Source organism: Leguminivora glycinivorella, chromosome 13 (genome assembly GCF_023078275.1).
Source record: "Leguminivora glycinivorella isolate SPB_JAAS2020 chromosome 13, LegGlyc_1.1, whole genome shotgun sequence".
NCBI lineage: Eukaryota > Metazoa > Arthropoda > Insecta > Lepidoptera > Tortricidae > Leguminivora > Leguminivora glycinivorella.
This window is the reverse complement of record NC_062983.1, coordinates 10,324,621-10,348,919: the sequence shown is the minus strand read 5'-3', so window position 1 is coordinate 10,348,919 and position 24,299 is coordinate 10,324,621. Positions and strand designations below refer to the sequence as shown.

The 24,299-nt window shown below is 37.9% G+C and overlaps 1 protein-coding gene across 2 annotated transcripts in view; it reads right to left on the bottom strand.

Annotated features, from left to right (window-relative positions):
- The window catches only part of LOC125232753 (zinc carboxypeptidase-like), a 36,912-nt gene extending 12,976 nt beyond the window's left edge, over window positions 1-23,936 (bottom strand). The window contains exons 1-5 of one of the 2 annotated variants that reach the window (XM_048138522.1): window positions 23,884-23,936; window positions 9,696-9,871; window positions 8,870-9,096; window positions 8,564-8,647; window positions 8,056-8,148 (exon numbers count right to left, since the gene is read on the bottom strand). In XM_048138522.1, coding sequence (XP_047994479.1) covers window positions 8,122-8,148; window positions 8,564-8,647; window positions 8,870-9,096; window positions 9,696-9,871; window positions 23,884-23,900 — 531 coding nt within the window. In that variant the 5' untranslated portion in view covers window positions 23,901-23,936 and the 3' untranslated portion in view covers window positions 8,056-8,121. Of the gene's footprint in view, window positions 1-8,055; window positions 8,149-8,563; window positions 8,648-8,869; window positions 9,097-9,695; window positions 9,872-23,883 lie in introns of those variants that run through there. The other variant, XM_048138521.1, reaches the window with a different exon arrangement.
- Between the last annotated feature and the right edge of the window lie 363 nt (window positions 23,937-24,299).

Genomic DNA, 24,299 nt, shown 5'->3' with positions numbered 1-24,299 from the left:
GGGTTCCTGAGACCCCGTATATAATTAATATATCAATAAATAATACTTTTGAACAGAAATCCAAATGTATATTTCGTCCCATTACTGCAAATAACGACTATGTGCTAAAAAGTGATTTTGAGATAATGCAGTTTTAATGTTTGAAGGTGTGTTTTTACATTAAAACATGAAAAAACGTACAATAAGTTTATGATATTCAAGAGCCAATATTGTCTTATTTACTATTTTATCTCAAAAAATGTCCTGGCTGTATTAGATTGACAATAAAAATACGATTGTAATGAAACAGTCGCATACTTGGTTGGTTTTTCCTGTAGAAATATTTTTTTTGGATATTTCTCTTATTAATACATGTAAAACAGTTATTCCTTTCAATTAAGCTTTGCTTCATACACAACTTTCTTATGATTTACAAAAGGAGAAAAAAAAGTCATGGGTTTTGAAGTTAATTTAAAATTTACTAAAAATTCTCAATGACATAAGCGGTTTTGGCTGTACAAAATGAGCTTTGTATAATTTTATGTTTTTTAACTTCAAATAACAGCACTAATTACAGTGTTACATTAAAATAAAACGGTTTTTTAAGCTTTCCATCTTAAAATCATACTTTATTTCTAGACTTCGTAGGTTTATCACGAAAAAAAAAAATTGAAAAAAATCTGCTTCAACCGATGTTTATTTTGTTTTCATAAACTACTGAACCGATTTCGATAAAATTTATTGAGTACCACCATGAAGGTACAACCTTTGAATAGTAAAATAATTTTGCAAATCGGTTAAGGCGTTTACACGTAATCGCTTGATATACATACCACTATATTATTTCGCAGGCTCAGCGACCTGAAATAGATCCTTGCTAACGAAACAATTAATTACAATAAATGCCAAATTTAATGTACCTAAGTGACTTCATAACCTGTAGTAACTTTTTTTATAGTTTTGTAGGGAATAACAAAGCCAAAAACCCTGTATTTTAAAATATTTATTAAAAAAAAAATCAAGTTATTACACGCCATGTTTCTTCAAAACTGTGTTACATGAAATCAAAATAATAATAATTAAATGTCCTCTTCATCGCTGCTGGATTCGGATGCAGGGACATCCGGCACACGGTCGACAATGCTAGAGTCACTTTTGAGTGTGTGGAACCACCCGTGGTACTCTTCTGGTATAACACCTTTGGCACAAAGACTGAGTAAGTCTTTTTTCTTAGCCGCAGAGATAGCCCGCCGTTGTTCGTACAATTGATCAAGACGTTCAGCGATATTTACAGGGGTTGCGGGTGGTTCCACAGAACTTGGGTTTGATCTGCATTTTCTTATGCTTTGTCGAGCTCCGGACTGAGGTGTCACTTTCTTGCGACACGGTTGCACAACACTAGTGTCGAAGTTCAAGTAAACGTCAGACACATCGTAATTGAAGTATATTTTTGTATCATTTTTCACATACTTCATTTTTTTAATCTTCAACCAGAGAACTTTATTTCCATTGCAGTCTTTCGTTTTATTTTGTAATGTCACTTCTGCTAGTTTCTTAAGATCATAAAATTCGTTGTATTTAAATTCTTTAACACGGTAAGGAGCTTTATTCACTTTTTTGTTACCAATTTTATAGGTACCTTTCGATCTAGCACTTTTAAAGATGTTTTTCCAGTCTGTCATAGAGAACACGTCTTTGTTTTTCTTCGCACTTTCAATGCTGCTGTGCATTGAATCGGCTTCCATGTAAGAATGCCCAGACTCCAGAAACTTCTGTTCTATAACTTGCAGATGGTCTATTTTATTGACAGCCCAAAGCAATATTGCTGCAATATTCTGGTTACGATTTTGACCACCGCATGTATCAGAAAATAAGGACACACTTGTTACTTCAGTGGAGATACACTTTGATAAGTAATGGTATAGAATTGTACCAATCTCGGCGCTCCCTTTTTTCCCGTGTACTTCAGACCAATTAAAGCAAAAGGCGTTATTAGGGAGTGCACTTTCGTATATGGTTAAATTATATACCGTCAATTTTCGCACGTAATAAAGCAAGCCAACTTTCGAACAAGGTATTTGTAGTATAGCTTGTAAATCAAACGAGACAGATAAAAATGTATTATCGACCCCCGCTTTTTTTTTATCCTTCTCTTTCTCCGCCTCGCAAAGAATTTTTCTTTCTATATGTTCGTTATAAGACGCTTCTAGCGTAATTTTATCGTTTTCCTTTGCTGTAGTATACTTGTTACATACTTGACACTGATCCTTTTTTGGGACGAAGAAACTCAAATTGAACTCAGTCGAGAAAATTCTGCGGTAAGTAATCTCAGATACCGGGTCGTCTTTTTCATACTGGTCCAAGTAAAGTCTATACATTTTGCCTATTGACAGAGTGCTATCTAGATACTTACGCTTAGATTTTTTTCTCACATAGTGGCCCTCCATTGTAGGAAAGGAAGAAATGTGATCCACTACTTCTTGCACCTTTTCTGGAGAGGTCTTGTTTGGTGGAGTTTGATGGCCTCGTCCGTCCTCTCCGCAGTACAATCCAAGATCATTTTTCTGTTTAATAGCGTCTTTAACTACCGAAGGTGAGATCCCTAAGCTTGAGCAAAAGAATTTCTGGCAGACCTGTCGCTTTTCTTCCTCCAAAACAAAATAATATTTCGTAGTGTATTGCCTAACAGGGCGTTTTCTCTCTACTAGAACCTTTTTCGGTGGTTGTACTAAAACACGAGACAATATAAAGTTTTTCTTGCTCACAAAGTCTAAATTCCAATATGATCTGCAAAGTTGTGCTCGATCCTGCTCATTGAACGATTGTGTACATTTGAAAGTGCAGTTGTCACAATCAATGGTCTTTGGGACTTTTGGTGGTCTTATTTGGTTATTGGTTGTATACGGTAATCCTTCTGCACGTCTTTTTTTTGCAACATTTTTTTTCCATCTATGCGGATTAACAATACGCCAACGGGTAATCGTTTTCACTTGATCCCAAACTAAGGCTAAAACATCTTCTAATATAAGGGTAGCGATCTCGGTGGCTGTGCCATCGTCTGCTGCATCTTCATATTGATGACTAGTACCAGGTTGTGGAGATATAGAAGTAGCCGGAATATTTTTATTCGTCTTAGATGAAAGGGCATCTTCTACTAACAGAGCAGCGGCCTCAGTAGTGAAATCGTCATTAAATGCTTCAGATTGGTGATCGTAGTCAGATTGTGGTGAAATAGGGACAGACGGAATGCTTACACTATCGTTTGAGCCTAATAAGTCCTGCAAAGTAATTAAATCACTGTCGGAAGACAACTGTTGTTTATCTTCCTCTGGCCGGTATGAAGGATCGTTATCAGAAAAGTCACCACTGAATAACGACTCTGAGTCGGATGATGTTTCTGAGACTCTCCTTTGGGGTATCTGTAAACTTATCTGTGGTCGCTCTAGATCTGACTCGGCGGTATTATCATCATCATCCTCATCAAAAAAAGTATGACTAATGATTTGCTTCATATCATTAGCAATACGTTCCTGGGACTCGTCGAGATCAGAGGCCTGGTGATGCTCTGCTTGTGGATTGCATACATCTGAAAACAAGTAACAAAATTAAAAGACTGTAGCTTGATTGAAATTACTTTTAAATCTACAATGTTAACTTTAAAATCGGGAACTAATCGCGTGTACTTAGATCAAAACTAATCCCCTGGACCACGGAGACACCTCCGTCCTAGAAACGTTCAAGGTTAGTTCGTAGTTGTATGTGTAATAATCGTGAAAGTTCAAACCAGTAAAACCCACAAACAATTAAATTAAACAATTACATTATAGTTTTTTTTAAATAACACATTACTGAAAAAGAGCATTAAATAAAACAATACCGGTCCTAGCCAGCATCACAATCACCTACGATTCGTAAGCGTATCGTAGCTAACTCTCCCTATCGGTCTTTGATCACCATCTAAATATCACCTATAATAAATATTGTAAAATCATGCACATAGCATTATTAACGTAACAACAAATGCTAAGTAGGTACTTACGAGCAGTACCTACAACGACGAAACCCTTAGGCCGGCACACGACCGAGCAGACGATAGGTACCTACTTATCAACATTAGGTACAACGAGAAATACATTTTCGTTACACTACAAAAGTCTTTATACAACACATATTTATAAGAAGTACTCTTATTTTTAATGTAAAATGACGAATATTCCATACACTTCCCTTTCAAGTAAAAACCTAACCTTAAATTTAAACAATGAAAAAATTCAATAATGTTACTTACGGTCAGTATTCTTGTTCCTCGTGGCGAGGCTAACGAGTTTTCTGCTCCTTGCACTCATTATTACACTAAACTGTCACTCAATTGCCTTTTAAATATTATTTTAACTAACATTTTCGAGAAACAACAACCTGCGACACGGCGCCGGAGTCGCTACTAAGACGTGAAGTTGCTACGGCGTGACGTTGTCCGCGCGCTTAGTTGCTTCTTCCTGTAGAACTTAGCGCCGAAATTCAAATAAAGTTACACGCAAAATCAACTAAGTCGCTAAAGATTCTTTTGGCAGCATGATACTGGCGTTGTTTGAAGTCAAATATGTTCTGGAAAAACCTGTTAAAGACAATTGGTATATATAGCCTGTCGTAAAATGAAAAAAATATTAGATGTCTTAATTTGCAAAAACCAAGTTTGTATACATAAAACTTTTTGCCTGTTGTACAATGTTAAAAAATACTAGATGCCTTAATATGCAAAAACCAAGTTTGTATACATAAAACTTTTTTCTAGAATTTAAAATGGCTACTATAACAAAAGTGTAAAACTGCAAATACACACTATATACCAATAACAGTTTCTTCATGGCGGAAAAAGCAAAAGGCTTTTTATTATAATATACATGTCATATTCTGGCAGTTCATATTGGCTAAGAATGACCATTAAGTGTGTTTAGGGGAAAGCTATCTTTTAAACGCAGAGTCGTATTAAAACATGGGTTTTACCATATGATAGCTCTTGAAAACCTTATTCTAATGGTGTCAAAATCACGATTTCGACAAAAAGTGACTTAGTCGGTATTTGCATTAATGGGACGATTTGTCATTTTCGTAGTTGTAAAAATGATCAAAATACAGCTTCCGCACCAGCGGAGTGAACACGATTTTTCTCACCCGCACTGAGTGATGACAGTGTACGGGGTTCAAAAACCCCCGTAACGCAGTGAACGTGTTAAGATATGTAACTATGTAAACTTTTGTACTTCGAGATCGAAGTACTTGTCAGTATGGCCGTGTTGGATTTGCCATTATAATATTTAATAATTGTAACATTTTAAGGTACGTTTCTCTCAAACATTTAAATTTATGGCAATAATGTCGGTAGACAAAGAAACCGGGTCGGTTGGCAAGTTTACCTGGACTGGTTATAAAAGGGACTGCTCGTCGGCGAGCAGTCACTTTTAGTTCTACCAGCGCCACGAACAGAGATAAGTACCTTAATCTGATTATATAATAATAATAATTGTCTGAATTAATTTATGAGATTATTTGAAGTACCTTAATCTGATTATTTAATAAATACCTGAATTAATTTATGAATTTATTCAATGAAAATTGTCTGAATTAATTTATGAAATGGATTAATGAAAATGTAATTAAAAAGTTAATGTTTTAGTGTTTCGTTATAAACAACTCTACAACGCTGTTTATGTCTGATTATTTAATAATAATTACCCGTATTTAACTATGAAAATTAATTAATAAAAACTACCTGAATAAATTGATGAAACTGACTAATGAAATTGTAATTAAAAATAAGCATATTTTACTATTTCATTATACGTAACTTAATAGTAACCATGTTTATGATTTTACTCCCTTGTTGAGTATTTGATGTGTTTCTAAAGAGTAAATATATAATTGGTGTCATTGCTTTATAACCAACGCAGTTTTATTATGTCCCATATTTGCTAATTGAATTACATATTTAAATTTATCCCAAAAACAAATTTAATTAGGATCGCTTAAATGGAGAATTGCCCGAATTGTAATACAAATAAATGTTTACAATTATTTTATCATATTAGTCACTTCAGGTCATATGACATTTGGGTAAAGCTAATTTGTTCTTTGGAGGTTAGTTATTTCGTCATATTAGTAGTCACTACAGGTCATATGACATTTGAGTAAAGCTAATTTGTTCCTTGGAAGTTAGTTACCTTTCTTGAAGTAAAAACGTTGATTATTATTTTGGACAAAAGGCTGCATATTATACACCTTTAACATACTCGGTCGCATAATTGAATTGATATGATCTCTCATACAAGCATAAAATAAAAACGTTTCATTATATAACCAAAATGCTAAATAATTCAGCTTAGAGATAAAATAATGAAAAGGCAAAAAAAAAATCTGGCTTAACTGCGGTGATGTGGTCGTGGGTTGAAGAAGTTCCATCCAAACCAGTGAATTTTCTCTCTTTTAATTTAGGTATGTACCTTATAGGTAAACATCGCTTGCAGACCAGAAACGTCTGCTTGTTTCGAAATTTATTCTCGAATTGTGTACAGATACTAAACTTAATTGTTAATAATTCAAATTCAATCACCAAGTTTCAAATATTTTATTACTCATTATTTTAACTTAAGTGCGTTTTCACATTATCCGATCCGATATCGGATATCGGACCGATAATCCATACATTACAGGCGCCATCTTGGATTTTTTCTATTGAAATCCTTCCGACATCCGATATCGGATCGGATAATGTGAAAACGGTCTAAAGCTGATATATTTCGCCTCTCTAATGATAGCTATGACTGCATCATATGTCTCCTCACAGGAAGGCAAGACCTGTGCGACAGGTAATATGTGTCCCCAACCGCTGTTGTCTCTCAGCAGGAAAGTAGCTGCTACTGGAGGCTTAAACCTGTATTTTGCCCAGTCGACAAGCACGCCTGTTGATCCATCTAGAAGGAAATAATATCAATGAATTAAAAGACAAAAATATCTAAGTTTAATAGAACCGTTTGCAGATGTCTGCGTTAACATATAGTGTATACAATATTAATCATTAATTAATCGAATCTAATCGAATCGAATCGATGCAGTCTTCTGGCCATAATGCGAAATTAACGGAATCGGCTGGACGAAACCCTATAAGCAAAGAGATACTTCTGCGGAAATGGCGCTGGATAAGGACATGTTACTTTACGAAGGCCAGACGACCACCTGTCCAAGCAAGCTGACTTGAAATATTCCCGGATCAGTGGAAATCCTTCCTAAGAGCTCTATGAGGGACAACAGGATATAATCATCATCATCAATCGTTAATTAAATTAAATGACAGTATTTGGTAGGCATTGAAGAACTGTAAGTAACGATAATACAGTGAAAGAGCCTTTGCATAATAATATATATACCGATGTCTATATGTCTATGATTTTTCAATTTTTTTTTATTGGATCCATCTTATTCTAAAAATCACAAAGTTCGTAGCAAATATTCAAATTTATCAGATAAACGGAATTTAATCCTTATATTTGAAAAATTTCTTACCGTGGACTGCAGCGGAATTTCCAACTAAATATTGAGTGTCATGTTTCACTGCTAATGAACCCATTGCTCTCCGTCCGATAGTAATCTGAAATTATTTATTTCATGAAACTATAGTAAAAAATATACTAAATAAGAAGTAACTGTGATGACATTTTAAACACTCATAGATATCAAGACAATTTATATAATAACAAAGACTTCCAATGGGTCCAATAACCAAGACGAATATTAATGAATTAATTCAGTTTTGTTCTGAATATTATTATAGGATTCTCCTAAGATATACTTTCGCTTTAAGAATTAAACAGTAGCATAGCAGTATTTGGCAAATATGGACACTTGTGACTAATAAAAAAATAGTAACCACGAAATTTTAAACAACTCCATTAAATTTTACTAACCATTTCATTGTAGTTGTCCAAAGGCTCTGACGTATGTGCGTAAGGTATAACCAGCCTCTGCCCAAAACCTCTGAAGGACAAAACTGCGGCTAGATTGTGACCATGATTCGGCTAGATTCCATGTATCTGGAGAGAGCACGGGTTTCTGGTTCGGAGAAAGGACCGATGCCGATGAAGCTGGCTTCTACTGGGCTGAAACTTCCACCGCGAACTGCAATAAATTATCCACTTTTACATACGTACATACAATTACATATTCATGTTTCAGTGCCTAAAGGTTTGACAGAAAAAAAATTGTGATGCTGCAGTGATAACTCACGCCTATATATCCAAACGGGGTAGCACATGAAACTGCTCAAGTTTTAGTGTCACTCCTGGCCTAAAAGGGTTAACATAAAACGGAAATTCTAATACTGAAGTATTTGTAGTGACAGGTTGTCATATCGCCCACACCACAAGCTGACAAGAGGCTGATAACAGTGATAACGTACCTATCACTTAACAATTTTTTCTTTCAACCCCTAAACTGCAAGACTAGTACTAATACTTGTGCAATTTCATGTGATTTGCCTACTCCGTGAGTAAGTAAATCATATGATTGTATGTGTGTTGTAAAATTAACTTACCTCCCCATTGTTCCAATTTCTTGTAAGATCAACTCCAATCTGGTTACCGCGTTGTGGTCTTCGGTTTTTAGTCCATAATCTAACCTGTGCGATGTAAATTTATATCAATCTATAGAATTGAACTCATATCAATGTAAGTATGGATCATTTTGTAAGTCCGATAATTCAGAAATCATAATAAAAGCCTTCGAGAAATTTAAGAATTTCTGAATCAGTACGAGGTTTTTGGCTCGTTTTAAAAGGTTATTTCTTGAACAATAAACATTGTGTTAGAAAAAAAAATTGAAAGCTTATATCTATTCTTACATTGTTATCAGAAAACTCAAAACCATCAGGGTTGACACTAGGGAAGATATGCCACTCGAAATCTCTCGACGCAGCCAATGCATCAGGGTTATCGCCGCGAACCAGTTGGTCCACAATGTAACAGACTACAGTGGGAGATAGCCAGTCAGCTCCGATCTGACCAGCTTCGAGGAAGAATGCTGGCCGGTTAGAGTTTCGGGCTATTTTTATACCGGTGATGTTTCGTCCTGGAATAATATTGACAGGAAATAAGTATGCTGGAATTCATTAAATTGTTAAATCCATTCTTCAAATGTTTAACGATGCCCTTTTGTACAAGTATCATTATCATTAGTTACTGAAAGTAATATATCAATACTATTATGACTAAAAGGTAAAATCAGACTAATAAAGGAAAAAGATTCTGCATGAGAGCAGTGCATTACAGTGCGCAATTGCGTATGCATTTGCATATATGGTTCCGTTCGGCTCACAGCTGACCGTTAGGGAAACAGACTTGTTATCGAAAAAATATATAAACCATATTTAGGAAGACATCGTTTCTCCATCCCACATCGATTTTGTTTAAACAGTAATTATTTAGCAAGTATTTATTTTATTATCTGCCCGTTGTGATGATCTCCGGAGGTCATTTTTAAATAAATATTTATCCTTAGTATATAGTGCCTCTTGATGCTGAACAAACATCGCTCATTAGTGATAACAATGCTTGCTGTCTGCTACATGTATAGTCATTTGTTTTGCCTCCAATGTGTGCCAATAAAGAGTATTCTATTTTCTATCTCTCTGTCAATGTCCAATGGTTTGAATTAGTTGAATTCTTTACCCTCATGTGAAGTACCAGCAGTGACCAAAGTGACGATGTTACTGTGCTGCTCAGCTAGATGTTGGAACCAGTTATTGATATTCTCCAGAGTGTGATAGCCTTCGAAGTGCATGACGGGCTCACGAATCACACGAGGACTGCGTTTCTTTCTGCTGTTTACTTGAGCATCAATGGCTCTGAAAAAGTAAAGTAAATAATATAAGCACTTAAGCTTAAGCAGTTAATACACCTAATTAATTTATTTATGATGATGGCTTCTCTAAAATGCTATCACAGCTTCCCACGGCTTACACCAAAACCTTGATGATGCTTTGACTCCAAGAAATGTATCAACACCTCTAAATTTTTAAATAGTAAAGTGAGTAGTTGTTAGGTTCTATTCACTTTCTCCATACAATGAATGTTATTTTCCATGACTGCCTACATTTTGTTGCATTAGTTTTCACAGTCGCATTGAGTAGTACAATATAACCTACTCGTAGCATTACATTGACATTTGTAAAACCTATGTTTCCTAGGCTATAAGCACACCTCGGACACTGGCGATCAAATATATGAAAGAGGCGCGTTCCGAGCACACAGTCACCCCCGCACGAATGGAAAACGTTTGTCTCGAACCGCACCAGTGAGATTTTGTCCCGTGTCCCGGCGCGCTGTTGGCGTCACGTCCCGTCAGCTGATAACAGCGCTGACCCGGCGTCTCGCGGTCTGCTCCCCGCCGCGCTCGTACAAAATGACTTGTGGCTCCATGGTCCTACATGGCTCCAACACAGTCGCGACTCCTGGCCTATACACAAACCGGTGGTAAACACGAATGAGGAAAAACGCAATACACATGATTCGGCAAGTCTTAGTTACGCATGTGTGTCCACATTGCCTCCTTCCCCGGACGACGACACTCTTATAACGCTATTTTCGTCGCTAGGTAAATTAGTTCGCGTCACAGCATTCATATTTCGTTTCTACAATAAATGCAGGAAACATAAACAAACATTCCCAAAGTACGTCATCGTACCAGAGTACAATTTTGCATTAAATCGACTAATATTGATTACACAACAAAAAGTGTTCGAAGACGACATTAAAAGGATTTCGTCAAATAAACTTCCGTCAATTCGTTTGCGGCGTCTCACGCCCATGATAAGGATGGTTTGTTACGCGTCGGCGGACGTATTCACAAATCGCTTTTACCTTTTGAATCAAAACAACAATTGATTTTACCTAAAAGACATCCTGTTACAAATCTTATTATTGACGATGCGCATATAAAGGAATTACATGCCGGTTCGCAGTGCGTGCAAAACTCGCTCTTACAGCGATACTGGATTATCTCTGGTCGTGATATTGTTCGCCTCCGCGTACATCGTTGTATCAAATGCTTCCGCGCTCGACCGACTCGCTGCCAGCCGCGCATGGGAATGTTACCCTCGGTTCGGCTGCGCCCCGCGCGTGTGTTTAGTAAAACGTCTTGTGACTTTTGTGGGCCATTCTACGTACGCGCTAATAAGGTTCGTAACGCAAAAATAATAAAATGTTACGTTGCAGTTTTCGTATGTATGAGCGTTAAAGCTGTACATCTTGAGTTAGTTTCCGAACTTTCCACGGAAGGTTTTTTAGCCGCGTTGCGACTAGGCCAGTAAAAATAGCTTGACCTGGACATAATTCGGTAACCGTAATTTTCTTTTTCTGTCGTATAAAGTATCATTAGTGATAGTTAAAATACAAATTATTAATCAAATTAGGGTCCGATTCAATTTAAAAAAAATAAAAACGAACTTTGAATAATTTTTGATTTTATAACTAAAGTATTAAATGTAATCCGGAAAAAGTGCTTGTATTATGTTGTGACACCTGCATTTCATATAAAAACATCTAATTTTTATAAATAATTCATACAGAACTATCATTTATAAAGAAGGTTTAGTAAGTTACACATTTTCAGGCGTATTTCACTAGAAAATATTGTTAACCGTAATCCTGCAATTTATTATGAATATAATATTACGTGTGTTGATAAATTATTAAAACTTATACCAATACTTTTGGCGCTTGTTCAAAATCTTAAATATTGATAATTTTAGGAAAGGAAAAATACTTGACTAAATTGAAAGATGGTAAATTTTGCCGTTAATATATTCTTAGTACTATACGAAATCAATTAAACAACAAATATGTAAGATTCATTACTTAATTGATATTTTTCTTACTTGCGCTTTAATATGAACGTTATTTATTACCTGCAGAATAAGGTCGTGCACAGAGTAGGTATAGCTAGTATAGTAGTAGCGGGAACGGGCGGCGAGTCGTCGACACGTGTTTCGCTCGGCGATATCAAGGGCGCCGCGTTTTCAAAACGCTTCGATAACAAATATTTCACCGTCCAGTATAAGAGAGCTCCCTTATTACAAGTGACAAAAGTCATACAAATCAATTAGTCCGATAGGTCACGTTAAACTGGTCAAGTCGTTAGCTCAATAATAGTACCTATCGAGCTTGACGAGATGCTTGGATCACAACAACGTAATATGTATGAAAGCTTGCGGCGCTTAAGACTGTATTCTTTCGAGTCGTGTGTAACGTATTTTGGCGAGGCAAATTTGAAGCACAGTGCGTGTCTGTCTCACTCACTCTTACGGTAAACCTAATGAACTGTTTCACTTTCAGAGGATTTTTGAAGTAATTTGGGTAATGTGACATTGTCACGGTGAGGTCTTTCCGGTACAAATTTATCGGTGGATCTTTTCGGATTTGTGGACGATGAGCCGATGCGATGTCGCTTCATTTTGAAGTGTCGACTCTCGCGAGGGAGTTCTTAGAGGACCGCGAGGAGCGCGTGTGACAGTTGAGTTTTTGAATGATTTGAAGTTTGTGAATGATTTTATTTTGTGTGTATTTGTGTGGGCATGAGGTGTTTGTGTTGCGAGAGTCAAATCAATAATATGAGTGGTACAAATTAGGGGCCTCATGTGTGAGAAACTCAACACTCGAATGCTGCGTAACAATGCGAGCCGAAATCGCCTAATCGGAAGTGTCCGACTTGGTATCGACTAATCTATACACGTTGTAACATGAGAAACCAGAAATCAAAACCTGGTTTCTGGTATCTGGTACCCGGTAACCGGTAACCGGTATCCGATATCCTGTATCCTGTATCCTGTATCCGGTATCCGGTAACCGGTATCCGGTAACCGGTATCCGGTAACCGGTATCCGCTATCCGGTAACCGGTAACCGGTGACAGGTCTCCGGTATTCGGTACTGGTGACCACCATCTGGCTCCATCATCAGACCCTGAGTACCACCTCTTGTCAAAGGTCTTATTGAGACGACCCCATTGAGCCTAAACACGAAGTGGTTTAGTCATATGGTTCATTGGTACTGGTGACCACCATCTGTCTCCATCATCAGACCCTGAGTACCACCTCTTGTCAAAAGTCTTGTTGAGATGAACCCAACGAGCCTAAACACGAAGTGGTTTAGTGACATGGTTCATTGGTACAGGTGACCACCATCTGACTCCATCATCAGACCCTGAGTACCACCTTGAAGTAATTAGAATTGTATTAGACTTATCATCATATTAATATATACTTTACTCTAATACTTATCATATAACAAAAGCAAATATTTGGAATGGGATCTACTTAAATATGATCACAGTTTATAATTATTACTTTAAATTTTAACATAAAATAAAAGTTTGTATCGAGATAGTAGATTGTGGTTGTTATCAAAATTCCATAGGAAGGATCAAGATTGTTTTGTCTATTATTGTAGTGCGAGCGAGTGATAAGACGTGCTGGAAAGGGTCGGCATATTGGGCTCGCGCGGCGGGTAAAATACCTAATTTCGCCCGACGCCGAAATGTTATAACGCTCTTAAGCCTGATAGGGAACAGTTCATAGTCTACATATTGAAAGATAAACGGGGCTCATTTGCTAAGTTACTTATAATTTGTACTGATGATATGCGTAAGAGCGTTTTCACATTATCCCATCGAATGTTGAAAGGATTTATGACAGGCAGATGCCAAAGATGGCGTCCATATAATGGATAATGAGAAAATGCTTTATGGAGCTTTTTTTAAGGAAAGGCACATTATTGTTTAATTTCCCCTCCTTAACACTTCCCTTGTGTACTTAACACAGCAAAAAGGAGTGTACACGTTTCTAATGGGTTAGCAACGCGCATGTGCCACTCCTTGAGTTGCAGGCGTCCATAGCTTACGGTGACCGCTTTTCATCAGGCGGACCGTATGCTTGTTCGTCACCGACGTAGTATAAAAAAAAATCGTAAGTATGGTCACTACCGGCTAGACTAGAAGACTTTCAAAACATATATTTATCCTTGAAAATACCGTTTATCGAATCGGCCTCTAAAAAGTGTCTTGGTCTAATTCACAAATGATTATCAGCTAGATATGAACGCGGAATATAGATAATAATATGTTATCTATATCAATACTAGTAAAACGAATAGCATCTTAAGATGTTATGTTATGATTACTATACTACAAGGTACATTGTAATAAGATGGTACGAGTACTTAAGGTTATAATTGTAATTGAATTTATTAATAAAATCAATGACTCATATTTTATAACATGAAATATTTGTATTATAAGTACTACATGTGCAATACCGCAACAGTACTTTACGATTCAAGTGCGAAGAGTATAATATTCACTACGAGTGGCTATAAATTAAAACATACACCGATAGAAGTATTATTATATTGAGTTGCGAATTACCTATTATGCTATTTACAATACATTTAATCCTATCCTATTTGATTTTAAACATATGCACGTTAACCCTTAAATTGCCACTCTATGACCGCGCAGGATTTTTATAATGAAACTTGGTGTTTTGGGTTCAGTTAGGGTAGATTAAGGGGAAAATGTGTGAAAAAAATATATAACAAAATTGGAAATGGTTTTTTTTAAGCGTCACTTATAAATGACATTGCCAACTACTGCTTAACATAAAGACGTCACTATGGACGGACATTGCCAACTACACATGCACATTGCCAACATAGAAAAATAAAACGTAAACTTAATAAGTTACACTCAACATTGTCCGAAACTAGACCTGCTACCTCTTTATGTCCGGCGTAATATCTACTACGTAATCTACGTTATGAAAAATGCTCAAAACTATGTTGACTGTCCGGATCTGCTGTCAAGCTTGAAGTTCCCACTTCGTAGGCCCCTCACGCCTTGCGTCTCGCACTAAACGAATCTTTCATATCCTCGTCACTAACACTAACTTCAGAAAAAACTCCTTTATTATAAGAGCCACTAAATATTTCAATCAAATTTGATTTGATCATGACTCCATCGATCTGATCTCTGACAGTTTTACATCAGTACGCAAACTACTGACCCAAGCCTTCACCCACTGTTAACTCTCAAATAACACTATAAACAGGTTACTGCTTTTTTCCTTTCTTTTATTGTTTGCTCTCAATCATTGTTTGAACTCATATATAGATATGTATTACATAATCTTTAAATAAATTACACAATTTTCTGTAATTTTGCACGCATGTACTTTGCCCAGTTTCTATCTGTGGAAACTTGTTATTGGCTCGTTGTTTCTACGTTATAAGCCTAATAGTAACTTTATCTGTGAGCTTTCCTAATAAATAAAATAAAAATATAGTCCAGGCAAAAATAAACAGGTACCTACACTTTTAGGAGAAGAAGATTTACTACTGCATTCGTCTCTATAAAATTCTCTAGCTAAGATTCTCATTTTTTCTTCGTTGTCTGATTCTAAATCGGAGTCTTTAGAAGCTGGAGGTGGTATAAGAGCTATTATCCTCTTTGACGTCAAACGTTGCCCAGCCATATTATTGTAAAAATGCAACTAATGTTAACAATACACAAAAAAAAATCGTTTAGAAAAGTTGGCAATGTCCGTTACAAGTGACAAATAGAAAAAACACAATATTTAGTACTAACTGGCAGTGTCACTTTGAAGTGACATATATTATAACTTCAAAAATAATAGTGAAATGTTTGTCATTTATTCACAATAATGATACTAAATAGTAACTTAATTACTATTTCAATAAAATTGAGTGAAAAATACGCATAAACTACTAAAATACTTACATAACAACGACATTTGTCACAAGCGCAAAAAGACCTCTCGGTTGTAATTTTTAAAATTAGTATTTCTTTCAAATTTTGATAAGAGAAAGCAATGCGAAAGTGCGTAAAAATAAAAGGGATAGACGCTAGACCGTGTGGATCACGCCACCTGCGCCAGAGTGCCTAGGAATCTGAGTTAGCCTAGACTTTACAGGACGTCATTTAAAACGGACAAAAACAATTTAAGGGTTAAAAATTCATTGCCGCACTAGTACGGTAAAGTAGCGCCATCATATGCAATGAAAAAAAAACATAAACTTTACTGGTGTAACAACAATGATCTCATTTCACAGAATTTACCAAACTTTTATAACATACTCGTAACATCAAAAATCAAGGAGGTAGGAATCCGCAATAACCTTTTGTCCGATGTATTAACAAAAAGCTGAAATCATACTGGTTACTTACAGTGACGACTTCAACCGACTACTGGGTGTTGGACACCGACTACGAAAACTACGCTTTAGTTTACACCTGCTACAATATTGACCCCGACACCAGAGGAGGTAAAGTTGCTTTAATACACATTTCTACAAGCTACGGCAATCCAAATATTATTAGAGGGGCCTAAACTGTAGTTTAACCTTGATGCACATGAGATACCTATAGTGTTGTGTTATGGTCGTATCATAACAATATTGAAACTAATATCAAACTGGCGAATTAGAATAGGCCTCAGTGTCAAAAGTAAATGCTGCTCACAATTGAGAGATACTGGTATAAATCTTCTTGAGCAGAGTAGACCATATATCACCAAGAATGAACAGGCACCTTGTTAGCACCCTCCATCAGGCCATGTATTCGCCTCGGTTAATACACACGGTTCTATCTATAGATACGTATGTACGCAGCTGCAGAGCTAAGTGACCCCATTTGCACTTGAAATTAGTTCACAAGGGGTCACTACTCTACAGCTTACTGTAGCTACATCAATATGGATGTATGTAGTGTTCTTATTTACAAAATCGTGACTTTTCTGATCATTTCCAGTTTGGAGTTGGAAGCTCAGCAGGACTAAAGAGCTATCAGACGAGGCCAACGCCACAATCAATGCTGTCATTGCATCGATACCTGTTTTGGACGACCGTTATTATCAAATAAGAGACCAGAGTCCTGATGGATGCTTCTACTATCCCGTACCTGAATCGGGAGTACCCGTGATCTTTCCGGGACAATGCGACGAGGGGATCGCTGCTGTGCCTAACTTTAGTTTGGAACAGGTATGTACTTATCTAGTGAGGATAAAATGTATACGATATCAGATAATTCTGAAATTGAACCTCGTTATCTTCTACAACAAAAACTTTGATAAGACAGCATTTGATTGAAGACCAGCGAAACGCTCGCGATAATATCTTTTTCGTAACTATTAGAAGAGATGACCGGTAACCGGTAACCAGTAACCAATGACCGTTAACCGGTATCCGGTAAACGGTGACCGGTATCCGGTAACCGGTAGACGGTAACCGGTATCCGGTAAACGGTAGACAGTAACCGGTAACCAGTATCCGATATACGGTATCCGATATCCGGTTTCCCGTGTTCGGTTTCCCGTTTCTGGTTTGGTTTTGGTTTTGGTTTTAGTTTTAGTTCTGTTAGTTTAAACAAAAACAAAACTGAAAACGAAAACGGAAACCGAAACGGGAATGGAAACGAACACCGAAATCGAAACCGAAACCGACACCGAAACCTACACCAAAACCGACACCGAAACCAAGACCAAAACCGAAAGCGAAACCGAAAAAAATATTTAAGTTCCTAGAAGTAAAGAGTGACAGAGATAGCACTCATGTTAGTCAAACTCGTGGTATGTGCACTTCCCGCACACAGTAAAGAGTGACAGAGATAGCACTATAATCATTTAAGTTCCTGGTAGTAAAGAGTGACAGAGATAGCACTCATGTTAGTCAAACTCGTGGTATGTGCACTTCCCGCACACAGTAAAGAGTGACAGAGATAGCACTATAATCATTTAAGTTCCTGGTAGTAAAGAGTGACAGAGATAGCACTATAATAATAAAATTTATGTTCCTGGTAGTAAAGAGTGACAGAGATAGCACTCTCATAATTAAAGTTCGTGGTAGTAAAGAGTGATAGAGATAGCACTCATGTTAGTCAAACTCGTGGTATGTGCACTTCCCGCACACAGTAAAGAGTGACAGAGATAGCACTATAATAATTTAAGGTCCTGGTAGTAAAGAGTGACAGAGATAGCACTATAACAATTTAAGTTCCTGATAGTAGTAGTAGTAGTAGTAGTAAAACACTTTATTGTACCAGAAAATAAAACAACACACAGGAAAAAGAGCTTATTATAAGTACAAAGGCGAACTTATCCCTTTAAGGGATCTCTTCCAGTTAACCTTTGAGCAATTGAGGGAGAATTGGAGATGGTAGGCATACAGTACAAACGGCGCAGGAAACGGATTCTAGGTAATAATAAATTATAACTTACACTAACATGCCATATATACGAATAAATACATAATATACAACTATACAAATAGCAAATGACATAAATATATAATATATAAATTAAATATATATTTACATAATAAAAGCTACAACTACAAAACCGCATACATCCAATGCCTTAGTCTTCATCAGAGAGCCAAAGCTTTTTTAGATTAGCCTTCAGCGACGCGACCGACTGACACTGTCGAAGAGATAAAGGCAAGGAGTTCCACAATTTAACTGCGTAGATTGTAAACGATTTATTATAGGACCTATGTTGGTGGGGCGGGATACTCAAAGTGAGATTCACACTGGAACGGAGCCGGTGCCCGCTACCGTCAGCCAAGTATTTAAATCGTTCTGAAAGATAGGGAGGGGAAGTAGGAGAAAATAAAACATTATACAGGAGAGAAACCACGTGCATGACTCTACGGCGACGGATGGGCAGCCACTCCAGCTGGGAGCGGAAATGAGAGATGTGGTCAAATTTTCTTAAATTAAAAATGTATCTGATGCACACATTTTGCAAACGTTCGAGCTTGTCAAGTAGCTCCTCGGTAAGGTCCAAAAATGCGATATCCGCATAATCCAGAAGTGGAATCAAAAGCGACTGCGCAAGGACAACCTTTGTACGGAACGGAAGGAAGCTTTGGAGACGTCGAAGCGAGTGAAGAGAGGCAAAGAGTCGCCTGCTAATTTCAGTCACATGGGGTGCCCACGAGAGAGTCTGATCAATGACAATGCCTAAGTTCCTGACGGTAGAAGAGAAAGGAATGTGTGTTCCATCGAAGAAAATTTCAGGCACTGTCACTTCAGACAACTTGGAGATGAAATGAGGACTCCCAATCAAAATCGCTTGCGACTTCTTCGCATTAACCATAAGGCCAAAAGAAGCTGCCCAAGAACAAATAGAGTCGAGATCCCGGTTGATTCGGCTTATTAAAAAATCTAAATTGTCTATGCTAAAGAGTGACAGAGATAGCACTATAATAATTTAAGTTCCTGGTAGTAAAGAGTGACAGAGATAGCATTTTTGTTATTTAAATTTCTGTTAGTAAAGAGTGACAGAGATAGCACTATTGTTATTTAAATTTCTGTTAGTAAAGACGTAAAGAGTGACAGAGATATCACTCACGTTGGTCAAAGACGTGGTTTATGGACTACTATTTGGACCCCCCAATGTCACGCTTTTTTAATCCTTTAACATGGATTGTCACATTTAGTATGACGTAATATATGAATGACGCCTAAAGATTGAGAGAGACAGCAATATTGTTTTAACTATAAAACTCCCGTGAGACTCATACATATTTAAAAATATTTTAAGCGGGTTACTCACGTATTAAGTCGATATAGCGTTCGACATGTTTCGGTTCAATTTCGAGAACCTTTCTCAAGAGTAGCGACACCCCGAAACATGTCGAACGCTATATCGACTTAATACGTGAGTAACCCGCTTAAAATAGCAATATTGTTCTTCAAATTCGTGGTAGTGAGAACAGGGTGCGTAGGCGAATGGCACAAACGCTCACGAAACGAAACGGTAGTAGATATCTATCTCTATCGCTCTTGCGTATTGGCGCGACAGAGCCAGACTGCGTTTCGTTTTCGTTTCGCGTCGGAGAAATGCCATTCGGCTACGGGGCCTGAACAGAGACAGCACCATGTATCGCGCGGCCGCCGACTACGCAAGTCACCGCGTATAATTATAATAACCGTTCGGCTCCTTTTTAGATCGTGTACAGTCAACAACAGAGCTGGCAAGACAAAGTGCCAAAAATATGTATAGAGTATTTTATTTCCTGTACAAGTGTTGGTATTTGGTACATTAAGGTGTGTGTATACATATATTTGGCACTTTATCTGTATTCACAGCTGAGTTGCTGACTGTACCAATAACGATCAACTATGAACTTTTGTGGTTTGTTTTAAATAGTTCTATGCAGATATAGATTAAAATACCTATTCTATCGGTACTTTTTGTATAGGTTATTATAATAACTGGACAAAATAATTATAATCAGGGCCCGCGCACTCCGCGATCACGATTCTTTCGCCGAGCTAGAAGGCCTACAAGGACATGACGGCGGCAGTAGATGGCGACCTTCTCGCGGGGCAGTAGAACTCAATGTCGTCTGCTCGCGTTAGGTACGTTTTTAACCCCCGACGCATAAACGAAGGGGTGTTATAAGTTTGACGTGTCTGTCTGTGTGTATGTCTATCTGTCTGTCTGTCTGTCTATTTGTCTGTCTGTGGCATCGTAGCTCTCGAATGGATGAACCGATTTTGATTTAGTTTTTTTTGTCTGAAAGCTGAGTTAGTCGGAGTGTTCTTAGCCACGTTTCATGAAAATAGGTCCACTAGGTCGCGGTCGGGGGTTTTTTCAAAATTGTAATTTTGTGATTATTGAATGTATGTAGGATGTAGGTAAGAATTATGAAGAGCGGGCGGCATTTTGTGAACCATAAAGCAAAGCAGTGAGTCTTTTATACTTGTACTAATATATATTCTGTGCTGCAAGTTATTATTAGACGACCGGTCTGGCGCAGTCGGTAGTGACCCTGCCTGCTACGCCGCGGTCCCGGGTTCGAATCCCGGTAAGGGCATTTATTTGTGTGATGAGCACAGATATTTGTTCCTGAGTCATGGATGTTTTCTATGTATATAAGTATTTATATATATTATATATATCGTTGTCTGAGTACCCACAACACAAGCCTTCTTGAGCTTACCGTGGGGCTCAGTCAATCTGTGTAAGAATGTCCTATAATATTTATTTATTTATTTATTTATTTATTTTATTATTATGGGATTTTATTTATATTAAATGTAGTGGCTGATGCACATGTACGTTCAACATCGCCTATATTTACGATGAGATTGCATTCATTGCCGATGCGATGAATCGAATTCGCTGTTCAAAGTAAATGTATAGAAGGCAGTTTTTTTTCGATTCGATTCCGCAAGCCTAGTTAACGCCAGGTTTAATAGGTATGTCACTAAAACCTAAAATCGAATCGTTGGTCGCCAGCGGCCACACACTTTTGATCCATCGTTGCGATATTCATGATTGCACAGGATTTTGCTACGATGTCCGATATCATATGCGAACAATGATATCGTTAACGATAACGATATTAAAATAAAAAAAATACATTGTCGATTGGTCCGATCGGTCGTTTCGATTAATGTCTTACGACCGATCGTAAAGATAAAATGCCTTTTGGTAGGTATTACGTTCGCCTTTTGTAAATTTTTTTACTGTGCAATAATGTTTAAATGAATAAATCATACCGTTTATGAGGCCATTAAGTAATAGGGTGCAACGGGGTAATTTCGAAAGTCGTCTAATTTCGAAAGTCACATAAAAATTACAACTTATTCCATCATATCAAGAACCCCTTTCGATATTACCCGAGTATTTCTGTGATTCGAAATCACCCCAATGCACCCTTAGTGACCGACCACACCAGAGCGTCGCGTGTCTCGGGGCGCGCAACGGACGTCTCCGCCACGCCGCCTGAATGTAATTTAACGAGGTGGCGGCGGCGCGGTGGCGGCGACGGGGCGCGGCGTCGCTTGAGGCGCGTCTTACGTCTTTCCTATACAAAATGTACTGAGGAGACGTTTTTTAAATTACACTGAAGCGGCGCGGCGCAGGCGGCGCAGGCAACTCAAGCGACGCGCCGCTAGCAGACACAACTCGAGCGTCGCACAGGTGGCGCGCCGCTTGATATATAGGATGTATTATTTTATCAGCAACAAAAATATGTGATGATATTGAATTAAGGCAAAACAAGACATATAAACGCTCTCCATTATTTCCTCCCTGGTTTATGAAGCTAGAACTATGATTTTTAACACATACGAAATTCGTACACTGAAATAAAGTGATGATACTATAAATATACTCGACATTCAAAGTCGATAATCTAGTGACGTGAGAAGTTATTGATATAACAGAATTTTGCACAAAATAGGCTCACCCTTTGATGTTGAAAATGCCGCCACTCTATAAAACAAACAGACCGCACACGAGCAGCCGACATTGAATTCTATTGCACGGCGCGAAGGTCGAAATCCGCGCCCGCACCTGGGCGTAGGTAGCGAGATCGGGTGCACGTGCGCTTACCTTTGAAATCGCTGACACGCAGGTGTCGCCGTTCGCCCTCTCTTTTCATTTATGTTTCTGTTTCAATCGGTTAGCCGTTTGCCGGCCGGCAATAAAGGTTGTTTTTTTAACCGACTTCAAAAAAAGTAGGAGGTTCTCAATTCGACTGAATGTTTTTTAGGGTTCCGTAGTCAACTAGGAATCCTTATAGTTTCCCCCTGTCTGTCTGTCTGTCCGTCCGTCCGCGGATAATCTCAGTAACCGTAAGCACTAGAAAGCTGAAATTTGGTACCAATGTAAACCGATCCGCCGCGGTGACGCGGCCGGTGCGCGGCGCGCTCTCCCCGGCCCGCGCCCCGCGCGCTCCCCCGCCCCGCGCCAGCCGCTCTACGACAACTTTGCACCCTTTTAAATTACTGACATTTACAGTTTCTTAAGCGCGACCTTCACAGTATTAATTTTGATAAAATCATGATTATAGTACACAAAAACCTGGTCTTAAGCAAAAAAATCTCAGTTACAATTTATACCTACTGAGAAATTCATGTTTCTATAAGCGTTAAAAATATATGTTTAAGATCGGTGCTAAATGTCTATATATACTCAATACAATGCAAATTGATATATATATATATCATGGTCACCATTTTTACCTACCTAGATATTCACATTAAATGAAAACGGTAAAAAAAGTACACAATCAGATTTATTTTCTTTGTAATATCGCAAATAACTGATCGCATTTGAGTGCACCACAAAGTTAATCTAACAAAGTTTTCGGTTAACTATTTTGCTGTTAGCGAAAAGTTGGATAATGTACTATATCTCACGATTTTTATAAGATATGAATACGATCGTATTTTTTTTATCTATGTACATAATTACTATTTGATGCTTAATAATAATACCCGATAAAATATCAAAAAGGACGAGTTATTGAATTATGTCCAGGGTAGCTTACTTTTCTTAGTCTAGACGTTTCACGTCCCGTCGAGGATATTGTACGGATATATATACCGATTGCGGACGTAACTTTGTTGGTTGTAATAATTACCTTCAAGAGTTATATACTTTTTTACGTAATGATTCGGTCATGAGTGCCCTTAATCAACAAACTTTAAAACAAGGGTTAACTTGACATTTTCAACCACCTTATGCTAGTCATTTCGGTGGATTATTTGAAGCGGCTGTTAACACTTTCGCTACCAAGAACCCGACTGTCGGGCACACCGCTCGTAGAAGCGTAGCCGATTACATGGGTTTCCCCGTATGTAGCGAAAATGTCGTAGCGCCGCGTAGAGCCCGGTTTCGAAAGTGTTAAGAGTTTCAAAACTCATTTACATCGCGTAATAGGTACACAAACGCAAACATATGATTGTATGCACACTTTGACGTGTCAAATCGAAGCTGTATTAAACAGTCGTCCGCTCTGCGCTCTAAGTTCGGACTCCGCGGATCCTTTACCTCTTACGCCGGCCCATTTCTTAATCGGTGAGCCCTTAACGGCCCTACCGGACGTTTCTGTGATAGACGAGAACCCTAATCGTCTTACACGTTGGCGCTGGATACAGCAAGCTGTCCAGCATTTCTGGCGTCGATGGAGTCGTGAATATCTCCATCAACTGCAACAAAGTACAAAGTGGCTTCAAGACCGCGGTCCCGCCGTTCGTGAAGGTACTGTTGTTGTGGTATGCGACGACCACCTGCCGCCGCTGCAGTGGAAACTCGCGCGCGTTCATGCTGTCCATCCGGGCAGCGATCAAGTTATTCGCGTCGTAACATTGAAAAGCGGGAACACGTTGTTCAAACGACCTGTTGTGAAGGTCTGTCCCTTACCTTTAGAATAAACTTATACAATCGTTACGACTCTTAATGTTAAG